Source organism: Geotrypetes seraphini, chromosome 3 (assembly GCF_902459505.1).
Source record: "Geotrypetes seraphini chromosome 3, aGeoSer1.1, whole genome shotgun sequence".
NCBI classification, from domain to species: Eukaryota; Metazoa; Chordata; class Amphibia; order Gymnophiona; family Dermophiidae; genus Geotrypetes; species Geotrypetes seraphini.
In genome coordinates, this window is record NC_047086.1 from 21,959,947 (window position 1) to 21,981,835 (window position 21,889).

A 21,889-nucleotide genomic window follows, 5' to 3' on the forward strand; every position below is an offset into this window, starting at 1 on the left:
ACTAAAAACCCACCTGTTCGACAGATTCATCTGACCCTTCAATTCTGCTCAACACCTACCATGCCTTACATCCCTTCCCCCCTTTTCTCCCAGTCACCTCTCTGTCTGTCTATCCCTCCCAAATCTAACTGATATAACTTTGCTGTTTTTACAGCTCCACTTGTGTGTGTATACTGTCTTGAACTGAAAAGGTATGACGGGATATAAATAAAGCTAATATTTATATTTTGTAATATTCAAAGGGTTAAAACACAAATGCATCCTGAAATCTTACCCCAAAAAAACAGGAAGGAGAAAAAAAAACAGATGAGCATAAAAATTCAAGCGTAGCAACTGATAATTGGTTTACTGGAAATAAGCCTGATCTAAAATATTGACTATAACAATCGGTTCTTCACAGGGCATTACTGCACTTAATTTTCAAATGGTAAATTAAACTATGTATGTTTATTTGGTGGTTCATATTACATCTACCACAATGTATCTCATTTCAATGTTTTTCGAAGGAAGTCAAATCTTTGTAGTTTTATTACTGTTTAAAGCAAAAACTACTGTTTAAAGCAGGAAGTTCCAAATCTGGAAGAACTGCAGCCAGTCGGTTTTCAGGATATAAAAAATGATTATGCACGAGACTGATTTGCATACACTGCCTCCTTGATATGCAAATCTATCTCATGCACATATATTTTATAAATATCCTTAAAACCTGTGTCCTGAGAACGTAACGTGTCGATTCCTTTTAGTACTGATTTGTTTTCTAGACCAGTGGTTCCCAACCTTGTCCTGGAGGACCCCCAGGCCAATCGGGTTTTCAGGCTAGCCCTAATGATTATGCATGAGAGAGATTTGCATGGAATGGAAGTGGCAGGCATACAAATATGCTCCATGAATATTTACTAGGGCTATCCTGAAAACCCGATTGGCCTGGTAGTCCTCCAGGACAGGGTTGGGAACCACTGCTCTAGAACACACCCATCTAGCTGCCCCTTATGTAAAAATTGTATCCTCACCTGATGGGTCAAATGAGCTACCACCTGCTGAAGGTGTTGATCCAAAAGCTGCTTCAAAGTTGGGCTGTATAAGGTTGTTCTGAGCTGGAGTAATTGGAGCAGGAGAGGGTGTCATGAAAGATCCTCCGAAGCCTTTAGAATGAGATGGATAAAAGGTGTTTGTATTTTTTTAAAAAAAATTATTTATTTATTCGAATTTCCAATTTTTACAAGCATAAATCTTGAACAGAAAATAAGTTTACAACTAAAATTAGGTATACAAAATACATACATGCAATAAGTAACATTATTTAAACCTCATTAAGAAGGAAATAGTTAAGAGACCTGAGGCAAGACATTGAAACCAACAGGGATCAAAAAGAAAACATCAAAGGAAATTTATAAGTAGCGGAATTATATGTTAAAACTTCATCAGTTTCTACCTGATTCACATTAGAAGGAGTAGAGATTGCCACGGGTACCAGAGGTTTTCTTGATTCCAAAATTTTTTTAAATGCTCAGGGTCGAAGAATGCAAAAGATTTCTCATTTACTTTGACAATGCATTTACATGGAAATTGCAAGAAAAAGGTTCCTTTGAGATTCAATACCAGAGGTTTAAGGGCCAAAAAGGCCTTTCTCGGTTGAGTGGACCTACAATATCAAAATGGAATTGCCCATAAATTTTACATCTTTAAACCTGAAATACATTTGGAGTATCCAATTCCTATCATATTCTAAAGCAAACGTAACAGTAACGGTAAATTTGCTCAAAACTGTTTCTGAGTTCTCCAAGAGATCCGTAACATCGAGACTGGTCTCCTGGTTCTTGATCTGAAATTGTTTTTTTCAGTGGTCTACCCATAGAAATACAGTAAGCTTTTGTTATCGGGGGCATAGATTCAGCAGGAATTTGTAAGACCTCTCTCAAAATATTTTTTAACATCTCAATTGGTTGAAGTAAGGTAGATTGAGGAAAATTCAAAAATCTTAAATTCAATCGCCTTTCATAATTCTCCAGTCTGGTGAATGTTCAGGCAGTGTTTGTATTTTTACTTCATTTTAAAAGCAGAGTGAAACGACCTGTAAAACTTAAAAACATTATCAAATTCACTTGTGCGAAACCAACCCACAGAAGTTTAGCTACAATTGTGACTTTGCTATTGCCATTACATATCAGCATTATATATGTTAAGGCGAGTACATTTTATATGGCATGGCTTTTCACGGCTAAACAAAAGAAACAAAAACGACCTGAACTAAAATGATGAAATATTTTGACGCAAGTTTAATTCAGTTTTGTTTTTAAACTCGACTCTAGGTCTCCGACTTGATGTGGATGTATTTTGGCAACAAAGCCTGTATCAGGAGGGGGGGGGGAGAGACACACACAACACCTTCTACATAGTCTTTATCGTGTTCTGCTGGCAGGAGGAGGAAGAGGACGATGGCAGGGGGGCTGCTGGCTTGTGTGGTAGACTATGGCACTGGAAGACTGTATAGTCCTAATGCAGGCTTTATAGAAGAAACATGGCCGTGTTGAGTCTAAGACCTACAGTCCAAGTTCTTTCAAAAAACTGGATTGATTTTAGTCTCAGATTCTTTGTTTATATTCTATTGTACTCCTTTTTGCTGCTTACTCACCTCTGAGGACTTCCTGCTCCTTTCCTCTTCAGAAAATATTTTTGACATTCACAAAAGAGGTCTTAAATAATCTGGGTTTCCTATCACTAAACTAAACCTTAGGCTTATATACTGCATCTTCTCTATAACAATAGAGCTCGGCACGGTTTACAAATCTTCAACACAGTGAAGGGAAGGGAGGCCAATCGTTCCCCTCACTGTACCGAGACTCCATCCTTGAAAAGCTCTCTTTGGCGGGAAGCCCCGCCCCCTTCTTCTCTTATAAACTATAAAATTATGCTGCTTTGTCACCATCCATCTTTCCTTATGTCTTATTACCCCACCCCCATTTCTAATTTTCCCCATAGGAATGCTTCTAAGTTTCTTAAATATTTTGATATTCATCTTTTGCTCATTTCTGTCTCAGGAAAGCAAAGATGCAAATGAAAGAAAAAGATAGCTGATACGGTAAAACGAGGAGGGACAAGACATTTTTTAGATACATTAGTGATAGGAAGAAGTGCAAAAATGGCTTTGTGAGAAATATGTAGAAACTGATAAAGAAAAGGCTGAATTGCTTAACAAATATTTTTGTTCTGTGTTCATGGCTGAAGCACCAGGAGCTAGACTGCAGAAGACAAATGTGAATAGGGATGGAGAAGTAATAGACCCTGATCGATTTTCAGAAGGTTGTGTTTATGAGGAGCTAGCTAAAATAAAGATAGACTAAGCGATGGGGCTGGATGGTGTACATCCAAGGGTGCTGAAGGAACTTAGGGAAGTTCTGGTAGCTCCGCTGACTGATTTTTTCAATGAGTCTCTAGAGTCGGGAGTGGTACCGGAGGACTGGAGAAGGGCAGATGAGGTCCCTCTCCACAAAAGTGGAAGTAAGGAAGAAGTAGGGACTTCTGTGGTAAGCAAATTAATGGAAATGCTTTTAAAACAGAGAATAGTCAAGTTTCTGGAATCCTGTGCATTACAGGACTGGAGGCAACATGGATTCACTAGAAATCTGATCAATTTCTTTCACTGGGTGACCAGAGAATTGGATAGAGGATGTTCGCTAGATGTGGTGTATTTAGATTTTAGCAAAGCCTTTGACAGTGTTCCACACAGACGTCTAATAAATAAACTGAGTGCCCTCGGGATGAATCCCAAAGTGACAGGCTGGGTCAGGAACCAGTTGAGTGGAAGGCGACAGAGGGTAGTGATCAATGAAGATTGCTCTGAGGAAAGGGATGTTACCAATGGTGTGCCTCAAGGTTCTGTCCTTGAGTTTGTTCTTTTTAAAATTTTTATAAACGATATTTCTGAAGGGTTGTCGGGTAATATTTGCCTCTTTGCGGATGATATCAAAATCTGCAATAGAGTTGCCACGCTGGATGGTATGAATAACATGAAGAAAGACCTGGCAGCTAAAATTTAATGCTAAGAAATGCAAGGTCATGCATTTGGGCTGCAAAAACCCAAGGGAACGGTACAGTTTAGGGGGTGAAGAACTTATGTGCATGACAGAAGAGCTGGACTTAGGTGTGATTGTATGTGATGATCTTAAGGTGGCCAAACAGGTCTTCTCCCGCCAGGTCCTACCCTCTGCCACATCGCCGCGAGATAGACATACCTCCTTCCAAATAGCAGAGTCAGCAGCATTTTAAACAGGCTGCTTCGCAGTTTTCTCCCACTGGGTCCTACCCTCTGACGCATCACTGAAGATGTCATCAGCGAAGAAGCACAGGGAAGGCTCCAGCGGGAGAAGGCTGTGAAGCAGTCTGTTTAGTGCTGCCAATGTTGATGTTTGGAGGGAGGTATGTCGGTCTCGCGATGAGAAGGTCGGCAGGGTTCTGCTGCGTGGGGGGATGGGAGGGAGAGAGAGACAGATAGAAAGATGCTGTGCAAAGGTCCTGCTGCATGGGGGGATGGGAGGGATATAAAGATGCTGCTCATGGGTGGGGGATGGGAGGGAGGGATAGAAAGATGCTGCTCAAGGGTTCTGCTTCACGGGGGGGATGGGAGGGATAGAAAGATACTATGCCGCAGAGGGAAGGAAAGATGCTGCACATGAGGGGGAGAGAAAGAAAAGAGGATTGGGGTGGAGAAGAAGAAGGGAGAGATGATCATTGTACATGAAAAAAATAAGACATCTGCCCCCCAAATAAGTCATAGTTTGTTTTTTAGACACAAAATTAATATAAGACACTGTCTTATTTTCAGGGAAACATGGTAGTTGGATCCTTCTTTCATTTTCTTAAGAAATCTTTTAGCTCTAATAGCTTTCTTCATCTCACTTGTTAACCATGCCGGCTGCTGTTTGGTTTTCCTTCCTCCATTTTTAATACATGGAATATATCTAGTCTGGGCTTCCAGGATGGTATTTTTGAACAACATCCACACCCAATGTAAATTTTTGACCTTTGCAGCTACTCTAAGTTTCTCTTTTACTATTCTCCTCGTGCTCCCCTCTGCCTGGCACGTCCCCTTTCTACCATCATAGCAAATCCCCTAGTCTTTGTACTTATTGAAAGAGCAAACAATCAAAAGCAAAATTTCCAGGTTTATTTCATACTTGATATATCTCCCATCGAGGAATGTCTATGTGGTATAAAAATTGACAACTAGAACAGAGAAAGAGAATATAGATGGGGACTGAACGAGGGGAGCAAAGGGTAAGAATGAAGAAATACAATAAATGATGAGAAAGAGGGGAACAGTTAGGGGAAGAACGGGGAACTGTTTTCCATCTATGCAGGTCTGACCCCCAGGTGTCCCTGGCATTCATGGGGGGTGGGTGGGTGCGGGGGCAGTCAAGATAAAAGGGACTAAGTAAAGGAAGGGAACTGGCTGCACGCAACATTGAACAGGAAGGTTTTTAATTTTGTTCTGAATTTATCCAATGAAGGTTCACATTGTAGGTAGGAGGGAAGTGTTGGAATGATTAGGAATAGAAAATGAAATAAAACAAAGATTACAATACTTCATGGTTCAACCTCATCTCGAATACTGTGTACAATTCTGGTCACCACATTTAAAAAAAAAACCCGATACATTGGAAGTTAGAAAAGGCACACAGAAGGGCAACCAAAATGATTAAGGGAATGGAACTCTTCTCATATAAGGAAAAGTTTAAGAGGTTAGGGCTCTTCAGCTTGACGAAAAGATGGCTGAGGAATGATATACACTTCTCCCTCGGTATTCGCGTGGCTTAGGCGTAGAACCAGACCGTGAAGTGTGAAAAATCGCGAATAACTTTCTGCCGGCTCTGACCCACCCCAGACCTTACCTGGTGGTCTCTGCCTCTGATCAGCTCCCTCCATGCATGTTGCGTGTTTGCAGGGGGCCAGTGCGGATGCTTCGGTCTCCTCTTTCCTCACTTCTGGGTCGGGCCTGGGGAGCGAAGAGGCAGCGGTGGGAGGATGCAGGTAAGAGGCGCTTGCCGGAGGGGGGTTGACAGCCAGGGTCATAGAACGCTGAGAGCGGAGATCATTCCTCTCTGAGGGCATACGACCTGGGCCAGGCAGCCTGTGTCGTGAAAGGCCAGGGAGCGGCTGGAGCCTTCTTGCGTGCATGTGGTTAGGTCTGTGTGGGCCCTGACCGCTCTCTCCAGGGTCCGGCTCCTTGGGGCTCTTCGTTTCTCTCACATCGCCACGAAGATGAACCGGTTTGTTATTGTGATGAGGCCCCCCTCGGCCTCCTATTGCCTCCCTCCTCGCCCCGATCCAAGTCCCAGGGGCGTTTCTTTTTTTTTTTTTTTTCAATTCTCGGAGGGGGGAGGGGGGCTGGGAAAAAAAATCACGAATAAGCAAAACCGCGAATGTTGGAACCGCAAATAGGAAGGGGGAAGTGTAAGTGCCACAGAAATTTGGGACAAATTTTTATCTTCAACTTCTATGAATAACAAAGACTCACCTGGGGGTCATCATAAATGTTGTTACTGTGTGCATTGCCCTTATTTATTAGAAACAACTATGATGAAAATTCTACACACCAATCCACCCTTTCAGCGGAGACCACACAGATTGCAACAGTTTTCAGGTTGTGTACTGTACATAAAGCCCATTGTTGAACAAACTTTCTGCAGGATTAAACGATGCATTGCTGAGCATCTAAGTAGCCTTGGGACATGGGGGCCCAATGGATTTGTAGCTAAGCACGAAGTGGGGGAAGTTCTGTACCTAAACACGCGTGCTGGGGGGCCCCCGTCTCAGTTCTCTTGCCCAGGGCTCACTTAGTCCCAGCTACACCATTGCTGTGGAAGTCAGGGTTTGTTACCTACAACGCATTCCGAAAATCTATCAAAACCACTCTGTTTGCTTTGGGTTGTAGGGGGACAAAGCGTAGGTCTGTTTAGGTGATGAATTTATCAATCTTCAGGCAATTCCTACCTCTCTCACTCCGAGAGAACGAGAGCCAGAAGGCCTTGAGCATGCGCAGATGCTCAAGGCCAAGCCCAGGCAAGAGGCGGGAGCTCGAATTCACACTTACAACAAGCAGAAGGGGTAAGGACCAAGTGCTTGGGAGGAAGGGCGGGCGGATGCCGCTTTCAGCACGGGGGTGCTTTGCGGTTCTCGCAGGGGTGGGCGTTCATGGGGGGGGGGAGGGTTGTGATACCGGTTCGGGGGGGGGTGCGATGCCGGTTAGAGCGGGGGGTTGGGGGGAGGTGCTCGTACACCAGAATATGCTTGGTTTGCGAGGCAAAAGTTTGCTGAGTGTTTTGCTCGTCTTGCAAAACACTCGCAAACCGAGGTTCCACTGTACTTCATTGCATGAACCTAACCCTATTTTCCCATAGGACCCACTTTCTGTGGTTTTGAGGCGCAACATGAACTGCTGAAACCTAACCTCTATTTTCCCATGAGACTCCTCGTTTTGTTATTTGTGATTTCGCGGTTTGCAAACATTTTCATGAACCATAATTCCACAAATAATGAGATTAACTGTACATGCATTTTACGCAATTGAATCACATTATTATGACCACCGCCTACCTCTGAGGTCAGGAACACAGCCAATGAATGAATGCACGTGCCATGAACAGACTTTGTGAGGTATATAAGGTGGGATGTCAGAAAGTTGCCTATATAGCATTCATGGCTGTCACGGGGAAAAAGTATAACTTATCAGACATTGAAAATGGGCAGTAGATTTTAGAAACGGTCGACTTTTCAAACTGTTCACAGGCTGCTGTGGTTAAAGTGTACAGTGAGTGGATGAATGGAACCTTTTTGATGGCTCGTGGTAACTGTGGTTCAGCACGAACTATAGATGCAGGAGGTGAACGTCAACTGGGCAGGTTGGTGCGGGTCAATCAGTACGCTACCGTGGAGCAACTCACCGTCCAAACGAACCAGGGAGCTTCCAGATGTCTGTCCAAAATGTCTGTGCAGGGAACCCCACTGCAAATGGGGTTCTGGAGCTGACAGCTGGTCTCACGAGGGTTCATCGCTAAATAATGTCTGCAATTTACACAAGAGTGCCCGCCATTGGACTGGCAGAGGATTGCCTTCTCCGATGAGTCACATTTTGAGCTCCATCAAATGGATGGATTTGGTGTGTCAGGTGTGAAACCGCCAAGAACACACTCAGAAACCACTGTTGGATGCACACAAGCATTTATGGTCTGGGGAATGTTTTCTTGGTATGGTCTGGATCCCTTAATACCTCTGGAAGGCCCCATTATTCCCATGCTGGCCCACCTATGCTGGCCGAACTTCACTGGTTGCCGGTTGTCTGGAGAATACAATTTAAGCTTCTAACCCTGGTATTCAAGTCTGTCCAAGATTGTTGCCCACGGTGATTGCTTCTCTGCTGCAGACTTATGTGCCTTCTCGTTCTTTGAGATCACAGACAGAGCTTTTTTTGGCTGTTCCCACGTTGCAAATCGATAACATATGGTCCAAGTAGCTGGATCTTCACTATGAAACTCAGTTCCAGATTCTATCTGTCTGACCTCTGATTTTTTGGCATTCTGTAAAAGTTTGAAAGCCTATTTTTTTCGACTTGCCTTTTCAAATTTGGTTATTTTGTAATCTTGGCTTTTTATTTTAAGGCATATGTGTAAGTTGTTTATTGTAAGCTGTTATTTTAATAATCTGCTATGTTTTGTTTTAATTATGTATGTATCGTTGTTATCCGCATAGATGGTTGATAAGCAGGCTACAAGTGTTTTAAATCAATCAACCAATATGGCTCTCTCTCCATCGTTGCCGATCAAGTACACCCGTACATATTGACGGTCTTCCCTAGGGCCGATGGGATCTTTTAACAGGACAATGCGTCATGTCATACCGCCAGAATTGTTTGCGAGTGATTCGCAGAGCACGACCAAGACTTCATAGAAACATAGAAATAGACGGCAGATAAGGGCCACGGCCCATCTAGTCTGCCCACCTCAATGACCCTCCCTACCTATCTCTGCGAATAGATCCCACATGTCTATCCCATTTGGCCTTAAAATCAGGCACGCTGCTGGCCTCAATGACCTGAAGTGGAAGACTATTCCAGCGATCAACCACCCTTAAAGTGAAGAAGAACTTCCTAGTGTCAACGTGCAGTTTCCCGTCCCTGATTTTCCACGGATGCCCCCTTGTTGCCGAGGGACCCTTGAAAAAGAAGATATCTTCTTCCACCTCGATGCGGCCCGTGAGATACTTGAATGTCTCGATCATGTCTCCCCTCTCTCTACGTTCCTTGAGTGAGTAGAGGTGTAACTTCCCTAGCTGCTCCTCATATGGGAGATCCTTGAGTCCTGAGACCATCCGGGTGGCCATTCTCTGGACCGACTCCAGTCTCAGCACATCCTTACTGTAATGCGGCCTCCAGAATAGCTACTTCTCTGGCCTCCGAATTCCCTAGACCTTAACCCAATCGAGAACATTTAGGACCACCTCAACTGACATGTTCAACAACCAGATCCACCACCATGCACCCATGAGTAACTGTCTGCATGGCTCCAGATACCTCTAGCAACCATCCAGCATCTTACTGAGTCACTCCCACGGCGTCTGGCTGCCATCCATTCTTCCAGAGGCGGTTATCCTGGAGATGGTCATAAAGCACAGTTACTTACCGTAACAGGTGTTATCCAGGGACAGCAGGCAGATATTCTTAACGCATGGGTGACGTCACCGACGGAGCCCTGGTACGGACCTTTTTAACTAGAAAGTTCTAGTTGGCCGCACCGCGCATGCGCGAGTGCCTTCCCGCCCGACGGAGGAGGGTGTGGTCCCCAGTTAAGATAAGCCAGCTAAGAAGCCAACCCGGGGAGGAGGGTGGGACGTAAGAATATCTGCCTGCTGTCCCTGGATAACACCTGTTACGGTAAGTAACTGTGCTTTATCCCAGGACAAGCAGGCAGCATATTCTTAACGCATGGGTGACCTCCAAGCTAACAGAGAGGGAGGAGGGATGGTTGGCCATTAGGAAAATAAATTTTGTAACACAGATTGGCCGAAGTGTCCATCCCGTCTGGAGAAGGCATCCAGACAGTAGTGAGTAGTGAACGTGTGAACTGAGGACGAAGTGGCAGCCTTGCAGATTTCCTCGATGGGCATGGAACGGAGGAAAGCCACAGAAGCAGCCATAGCTCTGACCCTGTGGGCCGTGACAGCACCTTCCAGTGAGAGACCGGCCCGAGTATAACAGAATGCAATACAGGCAGCAAGCCAGTTGGAAAGCGTCCGTTTAGAGACAGGACGACCTAGACGGTTAGGATCGAAGGTCAGAAAGAGCTGAGGGGACGAGCGGTGAGCCCTGGTACGGTCAAAGTAGTATGCAAGGGCACGCTTACAATCCAGCGTGTGCAACGCCTGTTCCCCAGGATGAGAATGGGGTTTAGGGAAAAAGACAGGCAACACAATGGACTGGTTGAGGTGAAAAGCCGAGACCACCTTGAGAAGGAATTTAGGATGGGTACGCAGAACCACCTTGTCATGGTGAAAAACAGTGAACGGTGGATCGGCGACCAGTGCATGCATCTCACTAACCCTCCTGGCAGAGGTGATGGCAATGAGGAAAAGCACCTTCCATGTTAGAAGTCTGAGCGAAGTTGTGGCAAGAGGCTCAAAAGGGGGTTTAATGAGGGCTGATAAAACCACATTCAGGTCCCAGATGACAGGAGGAGGCTTCAGAGGTGGTTTGACATTGAAGAGGCCTCTCATGAACCGGGAAACCAGTGGATGAGCCGTGAGAGGTTTTCCGAGGATAGGCTCATGAAACGCAGTGATGGCACTGAGGTGGACTCTGATTGAGGTAGACTTGAGGCCAGCATCGGACAGAGAGAGCAAATAGTCCAGTACAGTTTCCACCGCTAATGAGGTGGGATCGTGATGATGCAGGAGACACCAAGAGGAGAACCTGGTCCACTTCTGATGGTAACATTGGAGGGTGGCCGGTTTCCTGGAGGCATCCAAAATGCGACGGACAGGCTGAGACAGATTCTCTGGAGAGGTCAGCCCGAGAGAAACCAAGCTGTCAGGTGGAGCGAAGACAGATTGGGATGCAGTAGAGACTGACGTTGCTGCGTAAGTAGAGTAGGAAACACAGGAAGAGGAATGGGCTCCCTGGAGCTGAGCTGAAGCAGGAGGGAGAACCAGTGTTGGCGAGGCCACCGAGGAGCGATGAGAATCATGGTGGCCCTGTCCCTGCGGAGTTTGGATAACGTCCGCAACATCAGAGGCAGTGGAGGAAAGGCATAGAGGAACCGATCCGTCCAGTCGAGCAGGAATGCATCTGGGGTCAGACGATGAGGAGAGAAGAGTCTGGAACAGAACTGGGGCAGCTGATGGTTGTGAGGCGCTGCAAAGAGGTCCACCTGCGGAGTGCCCCAGCGAGCAAAGATGGAGTGGAGTGTTGAAGGGTCCAGAGTCCACTCGTGAGGTTGAAGGATGCGGCTGAGATTGTCGGCCAGGGAGTTCTGTTCGCCCTGGATATAGACAGCCTTGAGGAAGAGATTGCGGGCCGTGGCCCAGGTCCAGATGCTGAGAGCCTCCTGACAAAGAAGGCGAGATCCGGTGCCGCCTTGCTTGTTTATGTAGTACATGGCGACTTGATTGTCTGTGCACAGGAGAAGAACCTGAGGGCAGAGAAGGTGCTGGAAGGCCTTGAGAGCATAGAACATGGCTCTGAGTTCCAGGAAATTGATGTGATGTTGACGCTCCTGAGGGGTCCAGAGTCCCTGGGTGCGTAGATCTCCCAGGTGAGCTCCCCACGCATAGGGGGAGGCATCCGTGGTGATGATCATGGAGTGAGGGGGTAGATGAAAGAGTAGACCCCTGGAAAGATTTGAGGAGTTCAACCACCATTGAAGAGATTGCTGAAGAGACGATGTCACAGAGATGGGATGAGAAAGAAGATCCGTGGTCTGTGACCATTGGTTGGCAAGAGTCCATTGAGGTGTCCTGAGGTGGAGTTGCGCCAGAGGAAGCACATGGACCGTCGAGGCCATGTGGCCCAGGAGGACCATCATCTGTCGGGCAGGAATGGAGTGATGAAGGAGCACCTGACGACAGAGGTGAAGCAGGGTCCGTTGACGGTCGGAGGGGAGAAACGCCCTCATTAGTGTGGTGTAGAGAACTGCTCCAATGAACTGAAGTCGCTGTGTGGGAAGCAGATGCGACTTGGGGTAGTTGATCTCGAACCCCAGGAGATGGAGGAAAGAGATGGTGTGATGAGTGGCTTGTAGCACAAGTGGAGACGTAGGTGCTTTCACCAACCAATCATCCAAGTAGGGGAACACCTGGAGGTTGTGAGACCTGAGGAAGGCCGCCACCACAATAAGGCACTTGGTGAACACCCTGGGCGATGAAGCGAGGCCAAAAGGTAGCACTTTGTACTGATAGTGACGGTGCTGTATCTGAAACCGTAGGTAGCGACGTGAAGTCGGATTGATTGGGATGTGAGTGTAGGCCTCTTTGAAGTCCAGGGAACATAGCCAGTTCTGTTGAGAGAGAAGAGGGTAAAGCGTGGCAAGGGAGAGCATTCTGAACTTCTCCTTGACCAGACACTTGTTGAGGTCCCTGAGATCGAGGATGGGACGAAGGTCTCCTGTCTTCTTGGGAACCAGGAAGTAGCGGGAGTAGAATCCCTGACCCCTTTGGTCCGGAGGCACCTCTTCAATGGCATTGAGAAGAAGGAGGGACTGGACCTCCCTCAGGAGGAGGGGGTTTGGGAGGAGTGAGAAGCAGACTCTACGGGAGGATTGTCTGGTGGAAGAGTCTGGAAGTTGAGAGAGTAGTCGTGGCGAATGATGTTGAGGACCCATTGGTCTGATGTGATGACCTCCCAATGGCTGAGGAAGATTTGGAGGCGACCTCCGATAGGCTGAGGAAGAGGCAATGATGATGGGAGACTGGCTATGCCCTGGAGGAAAAAGTCAAAAGGGCTGAGATGGTTTTGACGGAGGGAGAGGCTTGGCAGGTTGGTGAGACTGTGAGCGAGCCTGAGATTGATGCTGTTGACGAGGTCGGCGAGGCTGCTGTTGAGGCGGGTTGAGAGGTCTGGCCGAGAACCTGCGCTGGTAGGAAGACTGCTGTCTGTAGGTGCGAGCAGGTGGAGTCTTCTTTTTAGGTTTAATCAGAGTGTCCCACCTGGTCTCATGTGCTGAGAGTTTCTGGGTTGTTGAGTCCAGGGACTCTCCGAAGAGTTCATCACCCAGACAAGGTGCGTTAGCCAGGCGGTCCTGGTGGTTAATGTCCAGGTCAGAGACTCTCAGCCATGCCAAACGTCGCATGGCCACCGCCATGGCAGATGCACGAGAGGTCAGCTCAAATGAGTCGTAGATGGAGCGAACCATGAATTTCCTGAGTTGGAGGAGGCTGGAAATATGTTGCTGGAAAAGAGGGACCTTACGTTCAGGAAGGTATTTCTGTAAGGAGGAGAGCTGTTGCACCAGATGCTTCATGTAGAAGGAGAAGTGGAAGGTGTAGTTGTTGGCTCTATTGGCTAACATGGTATTTTGGAAAAGGCGCTTACCAAATTTATCCATGGTTTTTCCCTCTCTGCCAGGAGGGGTGGAGGCATATACACTGAAACCCTGAGATTTTTTCAAAGTAGATTCCACCAGGAGGGACTCGTGGGGCAATTGAGGTTTATCAAACCCTGGGATTGGAATAACCCGGTACAAGCTATCCAATTTACGAGGGGCTCCAGGAACCGTGAGGGGAGCTTCCCAGTTTTTATAGAAAGTTTCCCGTAAGATGTCGTGGACGGGCAACTTCAGAAATTCTTTGGGAGGTTGCTCAAAGTCTAGGGCATCGAGGAAAGCCTGAGACTTTTTAGAGTCGGACTCTAAGGGAATGGAAAGAGCTGCTGACATCTCCCTAAGGAATTTGGAGAAAGAGGATTGCTCTGGTTTGGAGACGGTGTCGGTCATGGAGGGTTCTTCGTCGGTTGACGAAGCGTCCTCCTCGGTACCGTGAGGGGAGTCTTCCCACAAATCTGGATCCCTAACGTCGGGGTGCGTACGTTTGGACATCGGTGTGGAGGGCTCGACATGGCGGGTCTTTGAAAGAGATTTGCCTGAGCGCACCGAGGCGGTACCGGGTGAGGAAGACCGATGTCGTTCCTGGGACCAGACAGGGTCGGCAGCAGTGTTCCCGCTAAGCTGCGTTGGCCTGCGCTCACGCACAAAATATTACATCGCAGCGCACAAGTTTCTCTTCACAGCGCACACACGCGTCGCAAATTTCCCCACAATTGCCATGCTTCGGTTCCTCTTCTTCCTTCCTTCCTCCCCCCCCCCGCGGGACCCTGCGGCACCATCAACTCTTACTCCCTCTAATGTCGGCCCTGCAGCTCCAGACTTCCTCGCACCTTCTCCCCTCCCCCTTTGGATCGCTATTATTTTAAATGTTATAGCCGCGGAGCTGTATCCATCAGTGGAGATGTCTAACCTCGGCCTGCCCCGGAACTCTTACTGCAACAGTGACTTCCTGTTCCTGCCTAGACGGGCGGCTGCTGCAGTAAGAGTTCCGGGGCAGGCCGAGGTTAGACATCTCCACTGATGGATACAGCTCCGCGGCTATAACATTTAAAATAATAGCGATCCAAAGGGGGAGGGGAGAAGGTGCGAGGAAGTCTGGAGCTGCAGGGCCGACATTAGAGGGAGTAAGAGTTGATGGTGCCGCAGGGTCCCGCGGGGGGGGGGGGGGAGGAAGGAAGGAAGAAGAGGAACCGAAGCATGGCAATTGTGGGGAAGTGCAGAGCTGCAGGGAAGAGTGTTGCGGTACCCAGCGGGAGGGAGAAGGAAGATGAGGGAGGGAATTAAAGGAGATGCCAGGGCTTGGAGCGTAGGAGGAAGGTATGCCAGTCTAAGGGAAAAGGAAGGGGGAGATGTGAGAGCATGGAGGGGGAGCGAAAGATGGAAGAAAAGGAAAGGAGAGAGATGCCAGAGAATCAGGGAAGGGGAGATACCAGACTATGAGGAGAGGTGTGGGAGAGGGAAGGCGAGGAGAGAGATGCCAGACCAATGGGGTGAAAGGAGAGATGGAAGGGGGAGGCATACAGTTTCTGGAAGGGGCATAGAAGGAGAGAAGATGCCATATAGGGGAAGAGAGACGGCAGACAGTGGATGGAAGGAAGAGAGTTACAAGAAGATGAGGAAAGGAGAAACCACAGAAGACAAAGGTAGAAAAAAATTTCTATTTATTTATTGCTTTAGGAGACATGTGTCACTGTTTCTGTGAAGCATTGTATGCAGAGTCCAGCTTCTTGCTGGTTCAATTTAACCTTTGTCTATGTATTTTTATTTTATCCCCCCTTTTACAAAACTGTGAAGCGTTTTTAGCACCAGCCTTGGTGGTAGCAGCTCTGATGCTCATAATTTTATGAGCATCAGAGCTGTTACCTCCGTAGCTAAAATCCACACTACAGTTTTGTAAAAGAGGGAGGGGTTAGTTTGTGATTACATATTCCTTACTAGGCGAAGGTGTTTTCTGTGTTCTGTGTGTTTTCTGTTAGGATTGACGGTGTAGGATTGATCTGTGCTGGTCTGGCTTGTTTAGTTTTACAATGGGTGTATTGATGTACTGCTCACTGCAATATGTAAGATGCTGCCTTTTCCTAGGTACTCATGTGTGACGTGTGGTTTGTTACTAAAAATCATGTTTTTCTTACAGATGGGGGGGGTGCCAAAAAATGATGGGCCCCGGATGTTACATATGCTAGGTACGCCACTGTATGTAAAGATACCAGAAAGCTGGCGTAGCAAAAACTTCTAAGTTTTGAGTATTTAACCCTCCCACAATCTCACGGGCACTCGTTTCAAGTTTATTGAGATTTTGATTTAAACGCAATATCAAATATTTTCAATGCGTATAACAAAAATAAATTTGGGGAAATAAATAAAACCATTTGAACCAGTGTTCCCGCTAAGCTGCGCTGGCGCACAAAATATTACATCGCAGCGCACACGTTTCTCGTCACAGCGCACAATCGGAAGAGGCGTACGGCAGATGGCAGGGCGGCGAGAGGAGAATCGGGCGAGTTGGCTCATAACTTGCTGGCGCCCGATATTTTTGGCTCACGGTGAAAAAAGTTTGCTCACAACACCCGCCCGCTTAGAGGGAACACTGGTCGGCAGCATCACGGGTATGTACTGTAGGTGTTTCTGCCAAGAGCACCGGCATGTAAGTATTAATTGGTACCGAGGGGGTCGACACCGATGGGACAGTATGAGGCTTGGACCGGTCCCGTACCGGAAGGTGCGGTGCCAGCAACGCCGGCAACAGTTGTTGGAGCTGTTGTTGCAGCTGCTCCTGTAACTGTGTTTGGAGTATGGCCGCGATGCGGTCGTCCAGGGGAGGCACCGGTACCGCTTTTTTCTTCTTCGGTACCATAGGTGCCGCTCTACGCTCCGGCGATGAGGAGGCCAATGATGAGGCACTCACCGAGATTGGAGTGGAGCGTTTGCGGGGCCGGTGCGGTGCCGGGAGGGCCGGTGTCGCAACCATGGCAGGAGGGCGCTCAAGGGAAGTGGGAGGCTTCTTAGCCGGCTTACCTTGGCCCAACGACCCCGAGGAAGGGTCCGGTGGTGTTGATGTCGTCGGTGCCGACTTTTGTGGTGCCGTCGACTTCGCAGCCGGTTCCATGGCAGATCCGGTACCAAACAAAATATTTTGCTGGATCTGCCGATTTTTCAAAGTACGCTTTTTAAGCGTAGCACAGCGGGTGCAGGTGTCAGCCCGATGCTCTGGACCCAAGCACTGGAGGCACCAATTGTGTGGGTCGGTGAGGGAGATCGGGCGTGCACACCGCTGGCACTTCTTAAAACCCGGTTGAGGGGGCATGAATGGAAACACGGCCTCCGCAAAATCGAACCCGGAGGCCTGTATGGTGGCAACAGGCCCCGCCGGGGCCGGCCTGAAAAAATAAGGAAAACTCGACGAGTTTTTTTTTTTTTTGGTGAAAACAAAAATAAAGGGAAACCGATAAGAAAAAAGGAAAAAAAGTGAAAAAATACGCGAGCGGGAAGGCAAAAATTAGTTTTTCAACGGCCGTTGAAAACACATGCGTCTTCTTCGCTCCGCGGAAACGAAGAAACTGGGGACCACGCTCTCCTCCGTCGGGCGGGAAGGCACTCTAGCATGCGCGGTGCGGCCAACTAGAACTTTCTAGTTAAAAAGGTCCGTACCGGGGCTCCGTCGGTGACGTCACCCATGCGTTAAGAATATGCTGCCTGCTTGTCCTGGGATAATAATGTGACTCGACTATACAGGTTCTGATATGAAGATGTTTTCTAAGTTTCAAGAGATGAGCGCTGAAGTCAGAACAAATTAAACAAACAGAAAAACAGCAATGGTAAAGTGTGCATTTTGATTATGTAACAATTTTGTTACGGAAAGGGAACAGAACAGGGGAAACAAAACCACAAACTTAAATACACAACATAAGGAGTGGAATTGTCCTAATAAGACTGGTGAACACAAGCTATTGCCAAAATGTCCTTTAATTCATCCAATAGTTCAAATGGCTTTATTCATTGAGTCACTGGATGAATTAAAGAACATTTTGGCAATAGCTTGTGTTCACCAGTCTTATTAGGACAATTCCACTCCTTATGTTGTGTATTTTGTAGAAATTTGCTACAACATACAGATTTTAATAATGTTTGAAACACATATTTTACCAGCAAGTAGATCTGCAGAAGCTGATGAACTAGAAGCTGCTTGGGTTACAGGCTGTGGTTCTTGAACACAGCTCCCAAAAGCATCTACAGGGTTTTCCATAATGCAGCATTTAAGGTAAAGAAAAGACAATAAACACATGTACTTCAGCTAGATACAACAACCAACTTTAATCGCATGGTATCACAAGTCTGGCATCACAGGAGTTGGGCAAGCACAAACCAGACAACCGAGAGGCAGAAATGCTTTTGTTCATGTACCAGTCAAACCAAAAGTGGGATGGAAGTTTCTGGAACAAAAACATCTACAATTCTGAAACAGTGCAGCCTTTATTCAGGGACTTTACGAGTATTTCTCTAACATCTAAGGGGGGAAAATTCCACAGAAAAAAAACTGCCAGAGAAAATTTCTGCTGATCTTTCCATTTATCTTAATTAAGCTAAACACCTACTTGCCCTTTGTCTGCCTAGTTTTAATACCAAATACAGTATTTCATGCAGTGATATGGTGGAGGGAGCGGGTGGACTGGCCCGGGTGCAGTCTTGGTGGGGGCACCGGCACCTCTCCGCCTCTCATGCCATGCTTGCGCCCTCCCATATCTCTTTAAATCTTCACCAGCGCAACTTCTAAGGCCTGCTGTTCGGGCTGGCCTGGCTCCCCTCTGAAATCACTTCCGGTTCGTGGGGCCAGGAAGTGATGTCAGAGGGAAAGCCAATGCCGGCGCCAGCAGCAGCCGGAGAAGCTTCTTGTGCTGGTGAAGACTTAGAGAGGTACCGGGGGGGGGGAGGAGGGGAGGGGAGGAGGAAGAGAGGGCACAAGTATGGCGTTGGGGGAAGGGAAGGAGCGAGGGGGGATACCACCACCCCAGGAACCTCCAACCCTCACTATGCCACTGATTTCACCCACAATTTTCTGCAATTTCTGTAGAGAGGAACAACTGCTCCAAAATATTAGATTCAAGGCAGTCTTTTTTTAGTTTAATCTTTTGCCTGAACTTTATATCTGGTCCATAGAAAACCAGAATCTTTAAATCCCAATGTGTCACTTTCACAAAACATCTAATTAAATCATTAAACAGAAGAGACAAAGGGCTCCTTTTACTAAGGTGTGCTAGCGTTTTTAGCGCATGCACAAGATTAGCGAGCTAGCTGAAAAATTAACGCCTGCTTATAAGGAGGCGGTTGCGGCTAGCGCGCGCTCACCTTTGTAAAAGGAGCCCAAAGAGCTCGGTTCAATTCCATCTAATTTAAAGCCTGGCACTGACAAAAATGGTGGAAGAACAAGATCGTCTATCCCAAGGTTGATGCGGTTTACCCCACTTGTTCGTCCGTTGTTTAATTTTACGTGGGGGTTTCTGTTCCTTTTTTGGTTCTGCATTTGTTCTCTCACTGACAAAATGGCCCATTTTCAGTTCTGTGGAAGTACAGAAGGATGCCCTTACATTAAGGCCCTGTTAAATTTTGTTATTTTATAAACCAGGTTCACGGACTTAATTGGTTCTTAAAGAAACCCAGCTGGTGTCAGGCACAGTGGCGCAGACTTTGCAGGAGGCAAGTACTGGGTTTGGGCTCCATTCTTTCTCCTTTACTTTTCCATATTTTTCTTGACCCTCTTCTCACTCTAGCTCAGTCCATTGGCTTCACTATCTTTACTTATGCAGAAGACATCCAACTTCTTCACCTTGTTGATCCTTCCAATAATTGCAGAATACAAGAAATGAACACTAAACTTGAGAAAATCAGCGATTGGCTCCACATAAATAAACTTTGCCTCAACATCAATAAACCCTGCGGTATACTCTTCCCAATCAGGAACAATGAAATGATACATGGGCAAATCTCTATTAAATCTTGCACGGTAAAAATGGAATCAAAAATAAAATTACTCGGAGTTATTCTAGACAAAGATTTAACCTTCCATGACCAGATAAGCTCCATCGTAAAAAGCTGATTCCACAAACTTTGGCTCATTCGTTCTTTAACCTCAATTCTTGAAACTGATGCCATCACAACCCTTATTCACTCACTGGTCATTTCTCATTTAGATAACTGCAATTCCCTATATAATGGAATTACTCAAAAAGAATTACGTCATCTACAGCTCATTCAAAATACGGCAATCAAACTTATCTATAAGGTTGGAAAATATGATCATGTCACTCCTCTTCTGCGAGAAGCACATTGGCTACCCATAACCCACTGTATCACTTATAAAACTTTACTGCTAGTTTTCGAAAATCAAACTTTCGCGTCTCCCATCTTTTCTTGATAAACTCATCATCCTCTTTTGCTCTTCCTGACCAGAATTTATTGACTATACCTTCCATCAAAGAATTCTACTATATTAGAAATACTAATTTTTCCATTGTAACTCCAACTTTATGGAACGCCATGCCACCTGAACTCCACTTCGAAAACTCCCTCGACAAATTCAAAACTAAACTAAAACCGTTCTTATTCCAAGACGCATACCACAGCGTCTAAATCTTTCCTTTCCAACAGCATAGCAGTATATTACAAGAACTGCTTTTAAGAAATGATCCCCATTCCTGGTGTTCTGCTCCCCCCCTCTTCTCTTTAATTATTTGTTTTTTTATGATGTAATTACAGTGGTACCTCGGTTTACGAGTGCACCGGTTTGCGAGTGTTTTGCAAGACGAGCAAAACATTTGCAAAATCGGTGCCTCGGAAACCGAGCATGACTCGATTTACGAGCACCCCCCCCTGCGATCCGGCACCCCCTGTGCCTCGAACCGGCACCACCCCCTGCCACGATCCGACCCCCCCCCGCCACGATTGGGCACCCCCCCGAAACCATCTGACATCCCCCCCCGACACAATTGGGCACCCCCCCGCTGCTTCTTACCCTCATCTGGGCTCTTGAAGATCGGCCTACTCGTCTGCTGGGCCTTGAGCATCTGAGCATGCTCAAGGCCTGCGAGTTCACGTTCTGAACGTGAATGTGAACTCGCAGGCCTTGAGCATGCTCAGATGCTCAAGGCCCAGCAGACGAGTAGGCCGATCTTCAAGAGCCCAGATGAGGGTAAGAAGCGGCGGGGGGATGTCGGATCGTGGCGGGGGGGGGGGTGCTGGTTCGAGGCAGGGGGGGGGCCTGATCGCAGGGGGGGCCTTCGAGGGGAGCAATGCCGGTTCACAGGGGGGGGGGGGGAAGCATCAAAGCGAGTTTCCATTATTCCCTATGGGGAAACTCGCTTTGATAAACGAGCATTTTGGATTACGAGCATGCTCCTGGAACGGATTATGCTCGTAATCCAAGGTACCACTGTATTAACTTTCCCCCTTTTCCCCTCAAACTCATGTTTGTATTTATAACTTGCCTAATTAATGTTCACATTTCCTCCTCCTACCCCCTACAAAAAAAATTATTTTAACCTTTTTTAGCTTTGTAAACCGGCCAGGTGCACGTCGATGGTCGATACATTCAAATTTAATTAAACTTGAAACTTAAACTGACAAGTATGTGCACAGATTTATACAATGCCCCCCTTCTTGAAACTTCCTCTGCCGGTCCAAAGGTGGCATGATTTGTACTGCTTTTGTTTGTATTTATAAATGACATAGGCACCTATGTATCTTTAGGAAACACTTATGCAGGCAGCTTCCTGGCCTCAATCCAGGAATTATCCTTCAAATGTCATACGAGATCTACCATATGTTGCCTTGTTACTTTCTGTTATGGCAACAGGAAATGGCGAATTTTAAAACACTCTCTCAAACCAGTGACATCCTATATTCATAAGTAGTAAGTCATGTTTTTCAAAACGGCATTTTTCTCAAACGCATAGTAAACAAGGCCATTTTAATTAATGAATTCTTCTCGTGAGCTCAAAAATCTCCCACTCCCGACTAAATAATGCTTCTTACAAAAAGAACTCTCCCCCCCCCCCAAGAAATAGTATGGAAAGTTTGCACAAATTGCTGCCTAAGAAACATTAGCAAGTCCCATGCATCAGAGATATCTGGAAATGTTACAAGCACCATAAAATGGTAACAGTAGTTGACTATGGAAAGGAGGTGCTGGAATCTGTCCGTGGAAGTTTGTAAAAGCAGACGAGAAACACTGGCCTGGCAGTGGATATGGTCTGTGTCCCTGGCTAGAAGCAGGAAGGATGAACTTGATCAAACCTTCCATCTGCCAGTAG

General features: G+C 46.7%; 1 protein-coding gene across 16 annotated transcripts in view; it reads right to left on the minus strand.

Moving 5' to 3' along the window:
• Positions 1 to 21,889, minus strand: part of SNAP91 (synaptosome associated protein 91) — a 262,921-nt gene that overhangs the window by 38,652 nt on the left and 202,380 nt on the right. For 10 of the 16 annotated variants that reach the window (XM_033937980.1, XM_033937977.1, XM_033937978.1 and 7 more), the window contains 2 exons: positions 17,730 to 17,813; positions 1,011 to 1,142 (listed from right to left, as the gene is read on the minus strand). In XM_033937980.1, coding sequence (XP_033793871.1) covers positions 1,011 to 1,142; positions 17,730 to 17,813 — 216 coding nt within the window. The remainder of the gene's footprint in view (positions 1 to 1,010; positions 1,143 to 17,729; positions 17,814 to 21,889) is intronic. The other 6 variants (XM_033937982.1, XM_033937985.1, XM_033937988.1 and 3 more) reach the window with 1 other exon arrangement.